We start from the raw sequence: 22333 nt of genomic DNA, 5'->3' as shown, positions 1-22333 counted from the left end.
TCATAGCAGAGGCGCTCCGTCTGTGTGAGAGAGAGAAGGAAGGGGACGGAGGCTGTCCGGCTCTGCACTCTGCCTGAGGCACAACCACTAGCAAGCTATTATGGCCACCCCTTTCTGGCTCATCTCCTTCCTGCTGGCCATGTTGTGGGCTCAGGTAAGCACAGGACAGGGCAGGTGTGTCAGCCTGGAGGAGTGGGCAATGGGGCGGTGGAGGTCCTCCTCTGCACTCCAGGGCATCAGGGACTTCAGTTAGGTGGAGGGTCCTGCGTGCAATTGAGTCCCATCCCAAAGTCATTTCCACCTGGAGAACCAATCAGGGGGTTTCTCTCGCCACCAGGGTCCATTTGATTGACTGATTTGCAGCCAGGAGGAATTTTGCCAGCTTCTCTGTCCTAGACAAGGCTTATGCTGTCGACAGTAGACAGAGCATGTGGTGGAATATACATGTCCAAGATTCCAGCTAGCTGCTGAGCTACATTCAAGGTGTTGGTTTGGGTGTATATACAGCTAGAGACCAGGATATCTGAAGCATCGTCTCCCCCCTTATCTAGCCAATCAGTCACTGAGCTCTGAAGGTGAGGGCCTCCTGCAGATATTATTATTATTTATTGAATTTATATACCACGCTATATCCGGGGGTCTCAGGGCGGTTCAGAGAATAATATCAAGATATAAAACCACAAAATGCATAATAAAAACAAAAACAACAACCCAATAGCCCCCCCCAAAAAAAACCCCACATCTTACCCAGCAGTGTGCTCCTCATAATGTAGGAATTCGGTCTTTTGTATGTGTTGTATGGGATCCTGGATGACAGGTCGCCTTTTCTACCTGTGATCTCTACTGCCTTGGGAATTTAAGATATTAATCTGTGCTTTTTCTGTATATTCTTGTGCGGTTGTATTTTGTTCTGTGCTTGGAATGAGCTGGTTTGGCTTAGCGAAGTTCACTGAATTAGTTCAGAAATGTCTGGAGCACAATTCAAAGCGGCTCCCGTAATTGCCAGGTGAACCGAGCTGGTATTGTTCATTATGGGGGTAGACACTGAGACAATTTCTCTAGTTCAACTCTGTGGGGGGGGGGAGTTCCCCCTCTTTGGGTCTTTAAGCTTCAAGATAATAATTGTTTGGAAAAGTAAATTAAGCCATTCACATGCCACTGTGTGCTCTTGGATGTTTTCTTAGTCTTCTTAAGTATGTTTTGTAACAGGCAGCTTGTAACAGTTTGAGTGCTGGGAAAGAAAAATTTGCTGAGGATCATTTGGATAAACTTGAATTCAGCTGAACTGAATGTGAACCGAACTAGGTGGTTTTGTATAGGGACAAACGAGAACCGGAATTCGTTCCTTTTGAGGCATGTTGAACGTGAGCGAGAACTTGTTCCTTTTCGAAATGAATTTTCCAAGCTCTGATTTAATTTTCTCTTTGAATGCTTGTGCAAAACACTGTGTGTGTGTGTGTGTGTGTGTGTGTGTGTGTGTGTTTTTTTCTCTAATAAAGCTTTACTTAAACCATAACCCAACGAGTATCTCCAACTGCACCAAGGTTACCAAGTTGTGGCACTGAATCCACAGCAAATCCACTGTAAGTCCAGCACGTGAAGGAGGAGGAGTTGTTGGGAGTTAAGTTGAACAAGTCTCACCCCACTTCAGAAAGGAGACTCCAAGCCCCTGGAGAATACTTAGCTTGGACAGATCTGGCTTGGGTCGGGGGGAGAAGTAATGAAGTTCTGCCATTACAGGCCATTTTCTGATTTCTGCAATAGGGAGAGCACCCATGTCAAAGGCGTGGTGGCAACTCTGTTTGGAGTGCAAGTTGGTAACCCTGTGGCAGTTCACCACTCTTGGGAAATGCCCCCGCCTCTTTAGATGGAGATGTTGGCTTGTTCCTTTAACCTCCAAGCAGCTTCACGTAAATGTCCTAGGATCCCTCCACTCTATTCTGTCATAACTGAAGAAGAAGAAAAGTTTTATCAGGGGGCTTTAGAACTCTCTTCAACGGAACTTTTCAATGCCTGGGGGGAAATACAGTTTACAGGGTGGCTTCATGAGGAAGTCCCAACAGACTGCTTAGAAAACTATAATGTGTTTTCAGGGAGAGACAGGCCTTCTGCAAATGTGGGCTGTTGTGCCCTGCGAGAGAAAGGTGATGTCTCCAGGTCCCAAAGGAGCCTGCCTTCATTTTAGCCACACACAGAGAGGGATCTAGTCCACACTCTCATTTCACAATCCTCAATTGTTAGGGCAGGAAGATACGTAAAGAAGGATGCCCCCAGCCCACCAGTGGTGAGTCTCATAGGCATGTCTTTCAGCTGCTGCAGCTTTTCTGACTCCTGCAAAGAAAAGCCCTTCTCCTCTTCCTTTGCATCAAGCCACCCTACAGATTCCCAAGCCTTTGCTTTCCTCATGGAGGGCTTGTGCAACTGGAATGTCTTCTCCATCCCACCCCCTTGCTCCTTGGAAGCCGCTTTGCCCTTATGGCGCTTTGGCCCTTGGACCTCCCCCTCCAAAGAGCTGGATGGGATCAGTTGCTTTGCATAGAAAGACACAAAGACTCTTGACTCCTGGGAGGGCACAGGACCCCTACTCTGTTCAATAACCACCTATTTGGAATGGGAAACTTTCTTTCAATGAACATTAAAGGCTATGAAGCTTCAGAGATAAAAGGAAGGGAAGTTCTAGGGTTCTTCATGGGAGCAGGGTCGTGTAGATGTGGAGGAGAGCAAAGCGATTCGGACTTTGGAGAGCCAGCCACTGGATATCCTGCAGCTCTGCAGCAGTGAAAGAGGCATCCCTCCCCCTTACTGCCAGCTGCCCCCTGAGTCAACAACAAGCGTGAAATGTCCATGCCGGCAGCTGGGAGCATAAAAATGCAACCCACCCCAGTGACCGAGAGCAAAGAAGCTGGAATTCCATGTGGCTTGCATTAGTGACACCCTGCAGCAGAGCTCTTCTTGGAATGATGGCCAGGGAGTTTAGTGGCGGGGCGGGGAAGGAAAGTCCTGAGGTGTGACCCACCATCCCTCTCCTCTGCTTGACTGCTGGGTGCTTCCACAAACCTCCCTTCTCTGCTGAATTTCTGGGTTCTTCCCTGCTTGCAGAGAGATGAGCCCCTCGTGCTCTGTTTTGTGGGGTCAGCTTCTTGCTTCTTTGGGAAGGAGAGAGAGAGAGCGTGCACATCAGCCTGGATAGCTCAGTTGGTTAGAGCATGGTGCTGATAATGCCAAGGTTGGAAGTTCGATCCCCGTGTGGGACAGCTGCATATTCCTGCATTGCCAGGGGTTGGACTACGTAATCCTCAGGGTCTCTTCCAACTCTATGATTCTATGTACACCCCCTTCAACAAGTTGGAAGGTGGGCACTACAGTGGTACCTCGGGTTAAGTACTTAATTCGTTCCGGAGGTCCGTTCTTAATCTGAAACTGTTCTTAACCTGAAGCACCACTTTAGCTAATGGGGCCTCCCGCTGCTGCCGCGCTGCCGGAGCACGATTTCTGTTCTCATCCTGAAGCAAAGTTCTTAACCCGAGGTACTATTTCTGGGTTAGTGGAGTCTGTAACCTGAAGTGTATGGAACCTGAAGCGTATGTAACCCGAGGTACCACTGTATGCACTGATGTGCATATACACCTGTCCTGCATCCCCCAACTTTATACTGCACCCTGTTCCAAGTAGAAGATGTCCTTCCATGCAGTTGCAGATCTGTAAGGCCCTGGCCCAAATCCTAAGCCTTTCCACCAAAGGGGCCCCTCACAGCTTGCGTGAGCAGGGCAGAGTGAAAGGATCCCCTTACAGCGGAGGACGGGGGGGTGGCGTTCTTTGTTGCGCTCCAGGAGGTTTGCATGCGTGTGTGCGTCCCCCCTTGGCCACCTGCTGCTGCGGAATCCAGGGCTGGGAGCTGGGTTACATTTCAGGGCAAGTCGGGAGCTGGAGGGAAGGGATGGGGGGGTCACGGCTGGCAGAAATGCTGCATGGGAATGTGAAGTTAAATTCACACCAGTTACGAAAGCATCTCTCCTGGCCAGTGTGGCGTTGCTGTTAGAGTGTTGGCCTGTGGCCCAGGAGACCAGGGGCGCCTCCATAATGTCACAATTTTGTGGCAGGGAGGTGGTTCAGGCGCATATTGGAGTTTTAAAGGTAAAGGGACTCCTGAGCATTAGGTCCAGTCGTGGCCAACTCTGGGGTTGCGGCACTCATCTCGCTTTATTGGCCAAGGGAGCTGGCGTACAGCTTCCAGGTCATGTTGCCAGCATGACTAAGCCGCGTCTGTCAAACCAGAGCAGTGCATGGAAACACCGTTTACCTTCCCGCCAGAGCAGTACCTATTTATCTACTTGCACTTTGATGTTCTTTCGAACTGCTAGGTTGGCAGGAGCAGGGACCGAGCAACAGGAGCTCACCCCGTCGCAGGGATTCGAACTGCCAACCTTCTGATCCGCGAGTCCTAGGCTCTGTGGTTTAACCCACAGCGCCACCCGCGTCCCTATTGGAGCTTTAGGTTTGTGTATAAAAAATGCTCTTGTCTCCCTACTGAAACGAATCCACTCCTTAAGAAAGAATCAGACTTTTGTAGTGTGGGATGAAGAAATGACCGTCAGGAAGACATATGGATACCCCACAAGCAAATCAGGATGAGCGCTCAATAAATAGGTCATTCAGAGGAACTCCAGGGTTCAGATCTACTGCTTGGCCATGAAGTTCATTGGATGACCTTGGGCTAGTCCCTGTCTTTCAGCCTCACCTACAAGGTTGTTGTGAGGATAAAATTGGGATGGGGAGAGCCATATATTGCACCTTGAGCTCCGCGGAGGAAAGGGGGGATGTAAATGTAAAAAATGCACCAGCATAAAAATTGAACAAGGCAACCGGTCTCTGGAGAGCTTTTGCCAAAGTTTGTGCTGCAGCCTTGTCTTTGCCCGACCCATGGAGAGGCTGACGGGATGGGGCTTGTGTGAAGGCGGTGCAGAAGCTCAGCTCAGTCTCTTCTCTGCAAGGCTCCCAGCCGCAGCAGTAGGGCAAGCGGGTCTTTCCTTAGAAGCTGGGTGCCAGGGAAGTTTGCCAAAGCAAGATGGGAATAACGTGGGAAAGGAGCTGAAGGAGGGTCCGGCCGTTCAAAATAGAAACAAAAATAGATCTCACAGGGAAGGAATGAGAGGCAGGAAGCAGCCATCACCTCCCTTGGGTCAGAAGCTCAGTAGCGTAGCCTGCACTGCGCCAAAATCTGGGCTGGGATCTTGGCTGGCTCACGAGGAAGGCCAAAGCAGACCAGTGCTAGAACATCTGCTCTGCATGCAGAATGTCCCAGCTTCTGTCTCCAGGTAGGGCTGGGAGAGACCCCTGCCTGAACCTCTAGAGCTGCTGCCAGTCAGTTCAAGTGATACTAAGCTAGGAGGGACTGATGGGCCTGAGTCAATCTAAGGCAGCTTCTTCTGTAAGAAGTCCAGCCGTCTCCATGCAGCTGCTTCAGGGAGGGGAGATGTGGAGGGAGCAGGGAGCAGCAGCAGCACATTATCAGCCGGCTCCCACAGTCCCCTTGCTTTTTATAGCCAACAGGTTCTGCTAGTATCCACACCGTGATGGCATGGAGACAGGCAGCAGATAAAAGCTTTTTCTCCCTCTCTTATGACACTAGAAACTTGTGAACATCCAGTGGAGCTGAATGTTGGAAGAGTCAGAGGACAGGTGAAAGTGCTCCTGCATGCAGCACATAGTTAAACTATGGAACTCATTCCTGCGGGGAGGTAGTGATGACCACCAACTTCGATGGCTTTGAAAGAAGATTGGGCAAATTCATGGAGGAGAGGGATATCAGTGGCTACTAGCCATGATATCTATGTTCTGTGTCCCCACAGTCAGAGGAAGTCATGCTTCTGAATGCCAGATGCTGGAAACAGCAGGAGGGAGAGGCTCTGGTGCTTGGGTGCTGCCCCCTCTGGCCTGGAGGAGAAGATAAGAAGGGCCCTGCTGGTTCAGGCCAGAGGGGGCCCAACTAGTCCAGCACCCTGTTCTCTCAGTAGCTGACCAAATGCTTCTGGGAAGCCCAAATGGCTTGGGATAAGAGCCTGGGCTACTTTTGATGGGACAGCAACCTAGGATTCATCCTCCTAATATGGGGTTGAGCAAATCACAAAGAATAATTTTAATGTATTCTGCTTAAAAAACCTTGGTGATTAGGTGACATATAAATTCCTTAAACCAGTGGTTCACCAAAACATTTTTGCCTGTGGACCACCTGGAAATTGCTGATGGTCTTGATTTTTCTGCCTGTTGTAGCCTTTGTAATGTGCTGTACTAGATGTTGTATTTTTAAATTTAGTTTTGGATTGCTTCTTGCATTTTAAATTATAGTATATTTTACTGTATTACACCTTGGATTCCATAGAATTCAAATTTCAATATAATAAAGTGCAATGTAAGAATAATCCAATTAAAAAGCAATGAGTATTTAACGCAACAGAATGTCTTTCACCTTCAGCCACAAATCCATGCACACAGCAAGGACCATCATGATGTTTGTGGGTCAGTGGTGGTCCACGGACCACAGTTTAGAGACTCCGCCTTAAACAAACTCCATCAAGGGCCCCAGCCACTGTCCATATCACTGGGACCACTCATTTACAGCCATCCGTCTCTGTACAGTATACCAAAAACTGGGAACCCGCCTTGTTACCTGCTTACCTGTCAATCAGAACATTGCTGTACTGACTCTCTGGCATCAGCCTGCCTCCTTTGTTGTGCTCTAGCAGCTCCTGGGCTGCGTAAGACCCTTCCTCACCATTTCCTCCAGGACTGTAAGGCCCTTCCCCCAAAGATGGCAAACATGCAGCTGCTCCCTACCACAAAGGGTTCTTGGGTTACCAGAGAGGAATGCACAGCCCACACCTGGCTCTTAGCAATCACTACATCCCACAGCTAGATGCTTTCAGCCATTGGCTGCTGCAAGAAAAGAACAGAACATAGGAGCCCTGAAGCTGAATCAGGCACATCTAGTCCAACCTCATCCCCTGTTGGAGGCGGGATGGTTCTCAATGCTAGTTGCTGGAAAGTTCAGGATAGAGACAGAGCCGTTGCGCTCATGTCCTGCTTGCAGTCATCCCACAGGGATCTGATTGGCCACTGTGAGAACTGGATGCTGCACCAGATGGGCCTTTGGCCTGATCCAGCAGGCTCTTTTTATGTCCTTATTCTGTTCTCACGGTGGCCAGCTATAAGGGCTCATCCACACTTCCTCTCGTCCTGCTCTTTCCCCTGGAGAAAACTGTTCTTTGGCACTCAATCAGAGCAAACGGCAATTCAGGTTTTCTCTGGATTGACGTTTGCTCCGAGTTAGCACTAAAGAGCACATTTTCTCTGGGAAAGGAGTGGGGCAAGGAGAAAACCACTCCAACTCATGCCTAGAAAGTGCAGGTCAAGTGGGAGACCACTCCAGCCCATGCTTTCTAGGCACGGGGCCAGCAGAAGTGTGGACGAGCCCTCAGTGTCTCTTGGAAGAAGCCCCTAAGCAGCACCTGAGTGCAACAGCATTTTCCTTGCTTGTTAGTTCCAGCAACTGGTATTCAGAGACATGCTGCCTCCAACATGGAGGGAGAACAGTGACTAGGAGACACTGATAAATAGCCTTATCTTCCGTGAATTCCTCTATATTTTAAATCTACTCAAGGACTGATTGTACACCCAAGTTCTCAACCTAGTTGAATCAAATGCTGGAGCTGTGTATGGCAGGGAGTGAGGAAGCAAGCCAGGCAGGGACTGTGGCCCCTGGAGGACAAATGAGTTTTATTTCTGCCAGATCTTCATTTTACAATACTTATAGCCTGCTTTTTCAGCTGAAAGCATGATGAGCCAAAGCAGCTTGTGCAGAACACAGAACCGCCATGAAATTAAAGTCAGAACAGAAGGCATAAAGGGGGGGGTGTAGCAGACACAATAATAAGCCTCTGAAGTCTTCAATATATTAGAGACTGATATAACACCTTTTTTTCCCCTGGCAGGATGTCTGTTGCTCTGAAGAGGTCCATAGCAGCCCCCCAGTACTGCATCTAAAGCAGCAGAAGGATGGGACAGGAAGGGTGAAGAGGGCTTGGGTGATCCCTCCCATCAGCGTGTCAGAGAACCATAAGCGGCTCCCCCATGTTTTGGTGCAGGTAAGGAGGAAAATGGACAATTTGGTATTCAACAGTGGTGGACAGTGTTGGTTCAGGAGAAGGCTTGGGAAGCAAAGAAGCGCCCTTCTCTTCCCCCCTGGTGTGATGTTTCCGTGGCTGCTCGTGCTCTCTGCTTGCATCCCACCAAGGTCTGCATTTGGGCTTCTGACCCAGGATTGTGCCTTGGAAGGAAATGGCTGGGCTGAGCCAGCCCTGAGATTCCCCACAGTGACCTTCATTGAGATGCTGAGTGTTGCCATGTGCCAATAGCACAGCACCCTGCAGAAACACACCCACTTCCTCATTGTGCTCATTGCTAGATCCAGTCCAGGGGCCGCCACCCTTCCTTACAGCCCCATCACAATCAACCAGGTTGTGGCTGCTCCTCTCCCTCCCACTCTACCTCTGAAGGCAGGTTAAAAATACAGTCTGGCAATGGCACACATCCTTCAAGACATACAGTGCTCACCTACGGCCACACCGGTTTGTTACACCATGAATGTTGACCGTAAGCACTGAATGTGTGTGTGGCCTTTGTTATGGTGAAGACACAGCTGCATTTGCCACGGCAGGCTCCCCCACACCTGCGGCTTGCAGGCAGCTACGTGGCAGCCCCTCCTTGCACAACAGCACATGCATTCACAAGAAAACTGGCCCTCGCCTTCCAAGGACGTTGCACTGTGCATCAAGCCTTTCATTGTGCCATGCTTTGAGAACGGATCCTGGCTCAGTGGCAGAGCATCTGCTTTGCATGCAGAAAGTCCTCCCAGGTTCAACCCCCAGCGGCATCTCCACGCAGGGCTTAGAAAGACTCCCTGCCCGAATCCCCCTGGAGAGCCACTGCCAGTTAGTGTAGAGATAATATCGCGCTAGATGGAATCAGGCAGCCTTCTATGTCCCTGAGCCTGGCTGGGATTTAAGTCACATCTGGGTACAGAGAGGGGGAAGGGCAGCACCTGTGGGCAGGAGCAGGGGAAGTGCCGGTCCTCTCCCAGCACACAGGGTTAATCTCCCTTTTGTAGATTAAATCAGACAAGCAGCAGCCCGGAGGTGTGATCTACAGCATCAAGGGTCCAGGAGTGGATGAAGATCCCAAGGGTGTGTTCTCCATCGATAAACGCAACGGGAAAGTCTACCTCAATACTGTGCTGGACCGGGAAAAGAATGACCGCTTTCGGGTAAGGAAAGCCCAACTTGCTTCGTGGTTCATTGCAGCTCCAGAGGGTGTTTTAAATGTCAGGGCTGAGCTCTGGAACACATGCAAATGGTGGTGGTGGTGGTGGTGGTGATGATGATGATAAGGTGCTTCTGAGCATGTGCAAAATGTATTTCCCTGAGTAGACTCCGCCAACCCTGAGATGTCCGAGATGTTGGGTTGCCGCAGGCCAAGCTGGCTGGAGCTGATGAATTTCCAGACCCAGAATATTTTAAGGATGGAAGAATCATAGAACTGTAGAGTTGGAAGAGACCCCAAGGGTCAACAACTCCAACCCCTGCAATGCAGGAATCACAGCTAAATGCAAAATCTGGCCCAAGAATAGATAAGCCAAAGAGCAGATGAGTTTGGCCATCAAGCAATGCTCTCTCGCCTCCCAAGCAGAAGGCAATTCACACCCCAGGCAGCTACTCACAGACTGTGAGTGGAGACAGACAAGTGAGTGCCTTGTTCCAAAGTGGGTGGAGGGGGCAGGGTCATGGCAGGTGGAGGGGGCAGGAGGTGAGGAACAAGCCTGTGCTGCAAGCCAACTGGTAGACCAACTGAGTAGTCAGAGACGGTGGTGAAGTTGGTGGCTGGTTGCCAGTTCCTTATTTGCCCAAAAGTTTGAAGCCCTGCTCATTCAGAAAACGGAAAAAGGAACTAAAGTTCTCAGAGCCCCAAAATAAACTTCAGGCTGCCCCATATTATCTCTCTCAGGAAATGGTCACCTTTGAGATTCTCAAAATGGCATCCTTTGACCAAAGCATTAGGCTGGGCCCAACAGCAATGTCATTTCATAGAGGATACTCTTCTGGAGCTGTGGGACATCATTTTGGGTGGCCCAAAGCTTAATATGGGATGAACATCCCCAGTTCCTAATTTGGGGTCATCATGCATGCATTTGTGAATGTTGAACAAAAACAGTGCTTTTGATCAAAGATACTTATTGTGGATCTTGAAGGGGACAGTCTCCCTGGTTATGTGTGGATCTTATAAGACAGAACTAGGCTTATATTGATGATAATAACTCAACACCTCTTGCTTTGCCCATGCCCAGCTCAGGGCCTTTGCACTAGACCTGAGTGGAGTTCCACTGGAGGATCCCACAGACCTGGAGATTCTGGTCATGGACCAGAATGACAACCGGCCCCTCTTCCGGCAGGCTGTGTTTGCTGGGCACGTGGTGGAAGAAGCTCCTCCAGGTGGGTGTGCCAGACCCTTGCATAGTTCTTGTTTAATACGGATGGGCCAGTTCTCTGAGCCCATCAAGGTGGGTTGAACTGGAAGCTAAGGGTGGGGAACTGTGAGAAACAAGTAGCAGCTGATAGGAATGACCGTCCCCTGCCTTACACCTTTGAGAGTTTGTATAAGACAACGGCTGCACAAATATTGATAGCCCAAAACTGGAAAGAGGAAAAAACTCCCACGGAAAAAGATTGGCAAATTAAGTTAATGGAATATGCTGAGATGGCTAAATTAACAGGAAGACTCAGAAATCAGGACAATAACAAATTTTTAAATGGATAGGAAATTTTTATTGCATATATGTCAAAGCCTTGTATACAAGTTGATACATCAGCAGGATTCTAAAAAACATTTGCAGTATTATGATAACAGATCAAACTGGATACGTACAGATGGAAAATATTATTTGGACATGCATGAATTAACAATAATGGAACCATGGAGAGGGTAGAGGGAAGTTAAGGGATTGGAGAAATTTTGATACTGTATTGATGGTATAAACATTTTGATATTGTATTGATGGTATAAACATTTTTTAATGTCTACTGTATATGATGTTTGTTATAATTAAAACCAATAAAAATATTTATATATATATATAAAAAACCTTCAAGAGTTCTGCCAGTCAGTGTTGACACCACTGGGCTAGATGGGAAAATAGATTGTCCTGGTGGAATAAGGCATCTCTGTTCCTTCTCAGGTACCTACGTGATGACGGTAGAAGCCACAGACGCAGACGACCCTGAGACAGACAATGCCGCATTGAGATATTCCATCCTGGGACCAGAGATGGGAGACGTCTTCACAATTGACGAGCTATCAGGGGAAATTCAAACAGCCCGAGCTGGGTTTGACCGGGAGGTACAAGCCTGTCAATGTTTGTCTCAGAGCTTGAGGGTGGAATGCAGTCGTGGGTGACAAATCATTAGGCGCCAAAGAGCAGAGTGGACTGTATGCTGCACCAAAGAATGAAGCCAGTGGAAATCTGGGATGAAACATTATTTCTCATTTGAATCTGCACGCAAACTTTGATAATTTGAATCCTTAGGGTCTATTTTGTTACGACATTCCCAATTTTGAAAGCTATTGGGCTGAGATGTTTTTGAAAAAACGGGGGCAATCATTTTGAATGCAGCACATTAATGCTGTAACATTATTGCCCTGAATTATTTTTAATAGTCTGTCTCTCTCTCTCTCTCTCTCTCTCTCTCTCTCACACACACACACACACACACACACACACACACACAATGTCTCAAAACTATACTTGAAAGAGTGAAATGTCAGGAAATGATTTGCAGTATTCTAAAAATACACCAAAATTTTTACTTTATTTTATTTGCAAAAATCCAGTACAGTACAGATAAGCTTTGACCTACATCTTTTGGAGGGACGCGGGTCGCGCTGTGGGTTAAACCACAGAGCCTAGGACTTGCCGATCAGAAGATCAGCGGTTCAAATCCCTGCGACGGGGTGAGCTCCCGTTGCTCAGTCCCTTCTCCTGCCAACCTAGCAGCACCTTTAAGTGCAAGTAGATAAATAGGTACCGCTCCGGCGGGAAGGTAAACAGCATTTCTATGCACTGCTCTGGTTCACCAGAAGCAGCTTAGTCATGCTGGCCACATGACCTGGAAGCTGTACGCCAGCTCCCTCGGCCAATACAGTGAAATGAGTGCCACAACCCCAGAGTCGACCACGACTGGACCTAATGGTCAGGGGTCCCTTTACCTTTAGTTTACCGTCTTTTGGAAAGAAAGGTGGGACAGAAAACTAGGTTTTTAAACTTATCTGACAGTAGTAGCCTCACACCCAGCATTGCTGAATAATTCTAAGAAACAACAGCAAAAATCAGTGCAGTTTTGAAATTGGGGTTTCAATTGGTGCAATTTTTAAAGTTTCACTCCACCATCTTGATTCAGAATGATGCCCAGACGTATCTGTCAGAGCTGCTCCCAGATCCTAGCTCACAGAGGATCACACTAGCCAGCGTTCACTTTATAAAAGTCTTTATTGAGTTACAGTTTCCATTTTCCAATTGCTGCGTGCAGCTCTACGTCTTATAAGCTAGACCGGCGAAGCTCCGTCTGAGTCTCCGCCCCCTGTACACCAACTTAATACCCTAGCCTTACTCCACCTTTTCCGCCTGACCGTTCTTCTCTGGGTCCCTCTGCCCCCCGTGGTCTCTTCCTTCCTGGACTCTTCTGACGCTGACCCCCCGGACCCTTCTGTCTCCTTGCGTCGGGCTTTAGGACCTGGCTCCCTTTCCGGGCTGCTTACTGCGCCGCCTTCCTGTGCATTTGAACTTGGCGCGCGCGCCCAACCTCCCACTTTCCGCTTGACCGTTTCTTCGCTCCCCGATGGAGGTGTGGCCACTCCTGACTCATGCCCTCCCCCCTGCTGCGAGCTGCCAGAGCTCGATACCTGGCGCCCTTCCTCTCCACTGCACTCTGTTGGGGACGCTGGCCCCGATTTCCAACTGCTGCCCTCTGAACCCCCTCTGGACCCTTCTTTCTGGTGTGTCCCCCTAGGCTCCCCCCTTGCTCTTGGCCACTGGCGCTCCTTTCTGTGAATCTTCTGATTCACTGGAAAGACTCGGAGATCTCGGGTCGTCGTCATCACTCATCTTTTCTTCGGACTCCTCCCCCTCGCTCTCTGTTTCCTCCCTTGCCCTCGCCTCTGCTCCTGAACCCCTGACAGTATCCAAATATAGATTTTTTAAAAATCTGCTACTCAGGCTCTGGAACCGCCATGCATCTTAAGAGTTACAGCATCTTAAGAGGTGTCCAAACATATAGAGAACTGCAAACAACTTTCTGAAAGGTATTGTAGGTATGGAACCCAGGGAGGAGGAATAGGCAGATCCTAGAACCGTGTGAATGGTATGCTTCCCTCTCTGGCTCGTACCCTCTTCCCCACACCGTCACCTATCTTCTCCTCTCCACGCAGGTCATCGGCATTTACAACCTGACACTCCAAGTGGCAGATATGTCCGGAGAGGGTCTGGCCACCACCGCCACAGCCGTTATCTACGTGGATGACATAAATGATAACCCGCCCGAGTTCACGGAGAAAGAGGTGGGGAGTCCAACCCCCACCCACTGAAGAGGCAGAACCGGTGGGAGAGGAGACTATAAAGGACCCTGGCTGGGTTCTTTATCTAGCTGGTGTGGCTGGAAGTTCCTTCTGCTCCATTTGAATGAAGTTAGGGGCATGAGAGTGCAGTGGAGCAGGGCTTTGTTTAGCCTCTCCAATATCTCCTGCATAATAACAACAGCAACAAAAACCACTCCAGTTGTGAAGCAGGAAGTGATCCATGCCGATGAATCAGTGCAGCCCACAAAACGCATCAAGTGCGGGCCATAGCGCACAGGCTGCTCCTGCCAAGCCCCTTGGCAGCATCCAATTTCTATTTATCATTCTTGTTTATTCCCAATGCTTCCCCCACAAAGAGTTCAAGATGTCACACATAGTTTTGCCCCTTCTCCAGTTCTCCATCGAAAACAAGAAAGAAGGGGAAGACTGTGCCCTGCAAAGTGTGCACTGGCAGATCTAGCCAGGCCAAAGTACTGAATAACTCCCACCCACCCCCTTTCTCTTGCAGTTCTCCATGGAGGCCCCTGAGAACAAGCAAGGCGTGGTCATTGGGCGGGTGCTGGTCCAAGACAAGGACCTCCCTGGTTCTCCCAACTGGTTGGCTAAGTTCACCATTCTGGAGGGGGACCCCAATGGGGCTTTCGCCATCCACACCGACCCCCTCACCAACGATGGCGTCATCTCTCTGGTGAAGGTAAGGAATGGCATTCAGCTGGACCCATCCCTGGAGCCTGTTTAGAGCACCTGGGAACAATGGCCAAAGCACTGGGTGCTGATGAGCATGCACAGAGTGCGTTCCACTCACCATGGAGTAGCCATAGCCTCCCTAAATATGAGGCCTGGGGTGTGGACTTTGAGGGGAGAGGGGTTTACAGGCTAGCTGTCTTTGTAGAGTTTAAATAAAGGCGCACAATCCCAAACTTTAAGCAAGCAAGATAATGATAACAAGAGCATCTCTCACCATGCGCTAAGGGCAGGTCCATCAGCACAGGGTGGCCACAACCAGTCGCCAGTCCTCCTGGATGAAGGGAGCAGGATTCTGGGCAAAGTGGATTTGAGTTCTTGCAACTCTTGCTTTAGCTATCAATAGCTGGTTGAAGCTCAAAACAGAGCAGACAGAGAAAAGGCTGGGAAGCAGGAATGCTGGCCCTGTTTGAGGGATTTGCAACGATGGGAGCAAAAGGGTCCCACGCCACTAACCGCGGCTTCACCAACTCTCTGTCCCTATCGTCAGGCCCTCAACCACGAAGAACGGGACCGGTTTGAACTACTTGTCTCTGTCCAGAACCAAAGTCCCCTGGAGCTGTCTGCCCCAAAGGCTGCCAGGGCCTTGACCACAGTGCGGGTGCACGTGCTCGATGCCAATGAAGCCCCCTTCTTCCGGGAGAATCCCTGGAGGGGAAGCGTGAATGAAGGTGCACCCCCTGGCACAGAGATAACCCTCTACCGTGCCAGTGACCCAGACACCCAGCAAGGGCAGCAACTCAGGTGAGCTGGGCCAGAGGGCTTCAGGCTACCGTCCAAGGAGATACTCCAGGTTAGCCTGCATTGGGAGCAGGCGGGTGATTTTAAAGAGGAAGGGAGCAGAAAACCCCCTGGCAGGGTTGGCCTCCAGGGCTTGGTGGGATTCTGCCCTTCCGGAGCTGCAGACCAAAGGCATGGCTTGGTGCCTGGCATAAAACTAAGCGCTGCAAGAACTGCAGCTCCTCTTCCCCTTTTTGTTTTAAATAAGTCTCTAGCCTTTATGGCCGAGAAGAAAAACATACCAACTTGCGGAAACAGAAGAAAAGTCCTGCTGAATCAGGTCAAATGCCTATTTAGTCCAGCATCCTGTTCACACAGTGCCCAACTAGATGTTTATAGGATACCCACAAGCAAAACCTGAGTACAACAGCATTCTTCCCCATTGTGATTCCCAGTGACTGGTATTCAAAGGCATACGGCCTCCAGCAGTCAGGGGAGAGCATAGTTGTCATGGCAGTGTTTTGTATGAGCCTCTGCAAGGTGCCTCCTCCACCACACAAGCCCAATTTGCCTCCCAGATGTGTGTGACACGCTGGTGAGTGTGACTTCCCTGCTCTTACAGAGTGTGACTTCATGACTACACACACACACAATATTAGCGTCTCTTTCTCTGACCTGCATCCTCAGGTACTTCCAGGCCTCTGACCTGGCCAGCTGGCTGCAAGTGGACCCTGACTCCAGCCTGGTGCAGACACGACAGACAGTTCCCCCACGCTCAACATTCCCAGGCGGCTGGTACACCTTGCAGATCCTGGCCAGCGATAATGGTGAGAAGGTCTGGCAGAGAGTGGTTATTGTTAGGGCCAGCCCTAGTCACAATCAAAGCTTTTCCCACAGGAATGCATCTACGTTCTCCTGCTTTTTGTCTAGGAAACCCATCCCTGACAGCTACAGGGACCCTGTCCATTGAGGTGCTGGAAGTCAACGACCATGCTCCTCTTCTGCTTCCGGTGACTAGCGAGCTATGCAGCCAGGGTGGACGCCTGGTGCTGAGTGCCACTGACGACGACCTGGCTCCCCACGCTGAGCCCTTCCACTTTCGCCTCAGCCCTGACATGACTCAGAATTGGACTCTCGGACACATCAATGGTAACCTTGACCTGGTGGGAGTCAGCACTCCTACATTTAGCAGAGGGTGGGAAAGGGATTCAACTAGGGATGGCATCAGTGTTTGGCTTTCCCAGTCAATTCCAAGGAGCCTGAGCACCCCAACTTAAAAAAAAAAGTACAATGACCTGGCTCTCTGAGCAAGGCTGGACCACAAAGTCCAGCCACCATTTTAATTTCCTTCAATATCACTCCAAGGTATTGTGGGAAATTAAAGTGGCAGCTAGGCTCAGCTTCCTGGCACTGCCTGTCCCTCAGCACAGCTGTTTCTGCCATTGCTGCTGCCCCCAAGTAAGCCAGCCAGTGGGCCCCTTGTCCTGGGACCCCTCAGACCCACTTGGATTGGTCTTCCTGCAAAGGTAACAGAAAGCATTATGGGAGGGGGGTGCAGAAGAATAGACACAGGCAGGTGCCTGCTTTCTCCATCCTCCTCCCTGAAACTCCCCCATCTCTTACAGACACCCATGCGCTGCTGCAGACTGAAGGAGAAGTGGACGTAGGGCTCCATGTCCTGCCGCTGCTCATCAGTGACTCGGGGTCACCGCCACAGGTGCGAGAGCAGCTCCTGAATGTCTCTGTGTGCGCCTGTGACAAGTGGGGCTCCTGCCAGGCTCACGTCGCTGCCGTGGTGGGTGCTGTGGCAGGCCTGAGTTTCGGGGCCTTGATGATCATCCTGAGCTGCACCATCCTGCTCTTGCGTAAGTGCAACACGCCTTCTGGCGTGAGATTCAGGGCTTGTTCCTAAAAGGGCATTATGCTGGGGCATGTCTGATGTGGTTCAGTCCCTCAAGCTCAACCTAATGGTAGGGCCGGCCTGGCCAGTGCGACCCGAGGTACAATGTTAGAGCAGGCTTCTTGCGTCTCTTACTTGCTCATGAGTAGGAGCTGCCAAACAGCAGCTGCGTGTCATGCTATGCAGAGGCCTGGGCAGCCACCACAAATAGCAAGGCCTTTTTGGAAGGAACTTGGGCCCCTGCTCTGGAACTTTTCATCAAGTCCTCCCTGCTGCTTCTCCAAAAATGGGGAGAATCGTTTCTGCTTCCACTGGCCTTTTGAGTACTAATTATTACTTTTCTCACACTGCATTGATTTTCTGCTGTAATCTATCCATCCATCCATCTGAAAATGTAATATATTAAGGAAAATTGCTGTGCAACACACACACCCCATATTAGGAAAAAATGCATAATGGTGTGCATATGAGGAGAAATTCTCACAAAACTGCTGAAAAAATTCCATGAGGACTTAAAAAAAAAAAAAGGAAACTAATATGGAGAATTGAATTTAGGATCGGACAAAAATGAAAAACTGAGAGAAACCAGAATTGAGATATTTGCTCATTCCTACTTGCAGGAGGCTGGGGAAAGGACGTTTTGATACTCTGCAACACACAAACACACACACACACACACACACACACACACACACACACACACACGGCTCCTGCTGCTTTTAACCTCTCCCTCTCTGCTTGCAGTCCTGGCCTTGCTGGTGGCTGCGCTGGAGCATTCCCGCCGTCAGGCCTTCCACAAGGGTCTCCTGGGGGGCTCTCAGGATGACTTGAGGGACAACATCGTCAACTACAACGAACAAGGTGGCGGAGAAGAGGACCAGGTGAGACCCCAAATTATATGTGGGGGTGAGGTGGGAGAGCACGGCAGAGAAGGCAGCCTGAACAATTTATGATGGACTTAAAGAACTATGGAACTCCCTTCCACAAGAAGCAGTGATCGCCAACTGGGTTTGGCTTTAAGAGAGGACTAGACAAATTTATGGAAAATGAGACTGCCAATGACTGCTAGCCACAACGGCTGGTAGTAACTCCACTGTTGGAGGCAGGAGAGCTCTGAATGCCAGTGGCCAAGAATTATGGGTGGGGAGAGGTGATGTCACACTCGGGTCCTCCTTATAGGCTTCCCATTGGCCATAGTGAGAACAGGATTTTGTATGCACTTTTTATTGGGGGTCTCCCAACTTGAATCCTCCCCTGCTTCTAAACCTCATCTGCCAGGCCCCAGCAGGGCCAGGAAGCCTTGTGTCTCTCTCTCACACACATCATGGTTGTAAGGTCCCTCTTCCTGCCTTTCAGGATGCCTACGACCTCAACCAGCTACGCAACCCCGACCTCTTCCCCCCACCATCTCTTCGGAGCAAGCCGCCGCACCGGAGGGACGCCCCCTACAGCTACAGCCTGCCTCAGTACCCCCGGCGGCTGCCTGCCTGTCCTTCCGACATAGAGGACTTCATCAACGAGGTACTGAAGAGACACATCAGGGGCTGGGAGGATGGCAGTGTGGGGAGAGGAACTGTTGAGGATGGGAGAGGCCAATTGGGGCAGAGCGGGAAGTGGGGGGGGGGAACCCTCCCTGATTTTGGCCACACAGAGCTACCCCCTTCTCAGTTCGGTGCTGGCACAAGTTATCCAGAAGCTGCAGGGCCTGAAGAAGCAGGAGTGGGGAAGCTGGCAAATGGTAGCTGTTGCCGAATTCCTGGCTCCCATCATGCTTGGCCTCTGGCTGTGCTGGGAATTGGGAGTCCAGCAATTGCTGCAGAGCTGTAGGCATCCCCCCCTTGCGGTGCAAGGGGTAATGGCTAGGAAAAAGGAGGCCTGGCAAGCAGCTAGCTTGCCCTTTTGGCTCCATGGGGGCTGCAACTAGAACTTTTAAATCTTATTTTAGTCATTTAAAAATTGTATCTCCCGCTTGTCACTATCCAAGTCTCAGCTAAGGGGAGAGGGTCCTTAGAATGTGGTTTGTCTTGGTGGTCCTCTGCTGAGCTCCCCTGGCTCTCCTCCCCCTGCAGGGCCTTGAGGCGGCCGACAGCGACCCCAGTGTGCCTCCATACGACACGGCTCTCATCTACGACTACGAGGGCGAAGGCTCGGCCGGCGGCTCGCTCAGCTCCATCCTCTCCAGCTTGGCCGACGAAGACCAGGATTACGACTATCTCAACGAATGGGGCCCACGATTCCGGCGCCTGGCAGAGCTGTACGGTCAATAGCGGGGGTAGGGGAAAGATGGGGGGTGGGAAAGGGAGAGAGAGGAGAGGCCGTTCCAGCAGCCAAGTATGTGCTGGACTCTGCCAGCTGTGGACAGAGACCACGCAGCCCAGTTACTCTCTTGGTCTTTGGCTGGCCCCACTGCCAGCAAACCCCCCTTCCTGTTATGCCACCTACTTCCCCAGGCAGCCATCTTACAGATGATAACCACTGCCCACTGTGGGGAAGGAGGGGACCAGCGACCCTTAAACTCAGGTGCTCCAGGAAGTCAGCACCATGTCCTGGGAAGAGCCAGCCCAAAGCAGGGAGGGAAGGCAATGCTAGTCACAGAGTCCCAGGCACAGATAGGGATGAGGGCCCTTTGCTATAGCCCTCTGGCCATTCTCACCCAAGGCTCTGAGCACAACAACCTAGGTTGGGAAAATTGGGTAGGGGGGAGAAGACCGTAGCAGGAGCCCCCAGATGAAGGGACATCCACTGGGCTAGATGGGGGCTCTGGACCCCCCCCCCTTCCTGAGCAGGCTAAGGCAGAAGACTCAAGACACTTTGCTGGGCCCCAGTTGCACCCCTTAAGAAAGAGATCCAGGATGCTTTGGAACAGTGAGGGAAGGAAGGAAGGCCAGCTGGAAATAAAGCAGTTGAAGATGGAGCTACAAAGGTGTCACACAGTTTTTTATTAGAAGTGCTTGGGGGCACCAGAGCCTATAAGGCACCAAGGGTGGGGTTGCAGTGGCTCTTTCCCTGCGAGACGGAGAGAGGAGAATCCAAAAAGCTGGCGCCCTCCAGGTGTTTTGGACTACAACTCCCATACTAGCCCCAAACGTCTGGGGGGCAAGAGGCAGATGATCCTGTGTGACGGCCAGCCGCCCTCTGTGCTCACAGCCTCACTCCAGTTTTTAGGAACGTGGTGCAGTCCTTCAATGGGGTGGCAGGGGGACTTAAACACCCTCCTCGCTGCCCCAAGGCATGCAGTCCAGGCCACTACATCCCTTCCAGAGTGCTGTTGTGCCGGGAGCGCGCCGGGAGCAGCGGTCTTGTTTGCCCAGAGCTGGCTCCATGGTGGGAGCCCAGCATCTTCTTGGTGGCTGAGACAAGGCGGGCGTAGCTGTCGGGGTCGTAGGGGCCAGCTGTGGAGCGGGTGGAGAGCAGCGGCAGGTGGTCCTTGTGGCGCTGGCGCTGACTGGAGCGGAAGAGCGGGGGCCGGTGCTGACTCTCCCCGTCCTGCAGAGAGTCTGGAAGGGGCCTGCTGGTGCTCTCTGGGAGCAGCATGATGCTAAGCACCGACAGGATGGCGAAGGAGGCGAAGATCACATGGTGGAGGAAGAAGCCATGGCTGTTGTGGATCTCCATGAGTGGAGTTGTGGCTTGGCCCACCAAGCCAGCGGCCAGGATGAGGCCCAGCCCAGCACCCCTGCAGAAGAGAAAAGGGCAGCAGCATTGGGAACAAGTGCTGGGCAGGGTGAGGGGGGTAGAAGAGAGGAAGTCCCGTCTGGCTACATAAGGCACAAGCTCAGCAGCTAAGGTTAGAGTGGGGCTCCCCACCAGATTAACTCTGTGGGCCACATCCAAAGTCTTCCTCCCTCCCCCAAGCCCACTCCTCAAAAAAAATAAATGTAGTTTTTACTGAGCATTTTTTGTGTTACAAAACAGATGCCCACTCCTCCTTTTAATGGCTAGTGCGGCTGTGTGAGAAACACACAAAGGAGCTGCCTTTCGCCAGGTCAGATCAGTGTCAAACTCTGGCTGGCAGCCTCTTCCCCGGGGTGGCCTCATGCCCAGGAAGGCTTTTACCAGGCCTGCAACCCAGCATTAGAGAATGATGACTGGAGCTTCAGGAGGGGGCCCACCCAGTGCTAGAGAGCAGCTGCTTTGCATCCAGAAGTTCCCACATTCCACCCCAATGACATCTTAATTAGAGAGCTGCCGCTGGCAGTATATCTTCCTATATACATAAAAATGTAAGGTTGTCATCACACTGCTCCTGTTGGGAGGATTTGCATGGTTGGCAAGCAAAGCAAGCAGGGGTACGAACCCCTTGAAACAACGCTCAGCCAGATGGACTAATGGTCAGACTCCGTAGAAGGCAGATTCCTGTATTTATATGACCTCCTGCATGCAAAGCAGATGCTCTACCACAGACCTACTTCTTCCCCAGCGGCAACCAGGGATTTAAATGTTCACAGGACCCGTTATTTGGGTAGGACCCTTCATCTGGGTAGACCTGCGCAAATTGGGCCTCTCCTGTTCCTCCCATCCCAACCCCCAGCCGAGATAATGCAGCAGTCACCCTCCCACTCTGGGATCTGGGCCTGTCAGTCTATTATCATCCTCATCAGTATAATTACATTTCTATACTGCCCTTCATCAGTGGAACACTGGACGACTTACAGTATACAGTCTAGGCCTTGTGTGCCTGCACAGCACATGCAGGGAGAGGAGAGACGCCTCACCTGACCACGGTGGGAAGCACCTCGCCGGCAAACAGGACGCTGAGGGCAGAAACAGCTTGTGACGCAAGGATCCCCAGGACAGAGAGCAGCACAATGAGCCAGGACATCAGGTCTAAGGGAGGAAGAATAGAGAGGCAGGCAGGCTAAGCAGGAGGTCTGCCCAGCTGCTAACCAAAGTGGATGGCCCAGAGAGCCCTTCATAGAGCAAACCACAGCACAGGAGAGGAACCCATGGCAGTCCAAAACCACATTCCCTTCTGGGCTGCTTTCCAGGGGCCACATGCCAGTGCTGGGTGGGCCAGAGGGCCAGAGTAGGTGGAGTGACATACGCACATTTCCCCCTTTGGTGCAGTAGGCAGACTTCCCCACACACTTGCCACACCCCTCCAACCAGGCAAGCAAGAGGCCATGTCAGAGGTCAAAGAACTGTTCCAGCCAAGCAAACACTGGGGAGCGGGGAGGGGTCAAAACAGAGCCAGGTACACAGGCTCGGAGGGACACAGCTCCAGGCCCAAGGCTCCTTAGCAGGTAACTCGCGCAAGTGCATGTGCACAGATGAGGATGGCTCGTGGCTGCT

General features: G+C 51.1%; 2 protein-coding genes across 4 annotated transcripts in view; one reads left to right on the top strand and one right to left on the bottom strand.

The window, feature by feature from the left end:
* CDH15 (cadherin 15) lies at positions 1 to 19963 on the top strand. Of its 2 annotated transcripts, none has more exons than XM_083513624.1 (14): positions 1 to 154; positions 7989 to 8141; positions 9164 to 9319; positions 10397 to 10541; positions 11285 to 11445; positions 13531 to 13659; positions 14186 to 14371; positions 14912 to 15165; positions 15829 to 15968; positions 16072 to 16290; positions 16767 to 17006; positions 17786 to 17922; positions 18398 to 18562; positions 19111 to 19963. In XM_083513624.1, exons 1-14 carry the CDS (start codon positions 101 to 103, stop codon positions 19306 to 19308), a joined length of 2337 nt encoding a protein of 778 aa, XP_083369750.1. In that variant the 5' UTR covers positions 1 to 100; the 3' UTR covers positions 19309 to 19963. The 2 variants fall into 2 exon arrangements, with proteins under 2 accessions (XP_083369750.1, XP_083369751.1); XM_083513625.1 differs by having other exon boundaries at positions 28 to 176; positions 8008 to 8141.
* The window catches only part of SLC22A31 (solute carrier family 22 member 31), a 14996-nt gene continuing 12620 nt past the window's right edge, over positions 19958 to 22333 (bottom strand). For both annotated transcript variants that reach the window (XM_083513671.1, XM_083513672.1), the window contains exons 9-10: positions 21757 to 21868; positions 19958 to 20717 (exon numbers count right to left, since the gene is read on the bottom strand). In XM_083513671.1, coding sequence (XP_083369797.1) covers positions 20288 to 20717; positions 21757 to 21868 — 542 coding nt within the window. In that variant the 3' untranslated portion in view covers positions 19958 to 20287. The remainder of the gene's footprint in view (positions 20718 to 21756; positions 21869 to 22333) is intronic.

Source organism: Podarcis liolepis, assembly GCF_965112155.1.
Source record: "Podarcis liolepis genome assembly, chromosome: 7".
Classification (NCBI taxonomy): Eukaryota; Metazoa; Chordata; class Lepidosauria; order Squamata; family Lacertidae; genus Podarcis; species Podarcis liolepis.
Note: the sequence above shows the minus strand (reverse complement) of the source record. Positions and strands in the feature narration are given on the sequence as shown.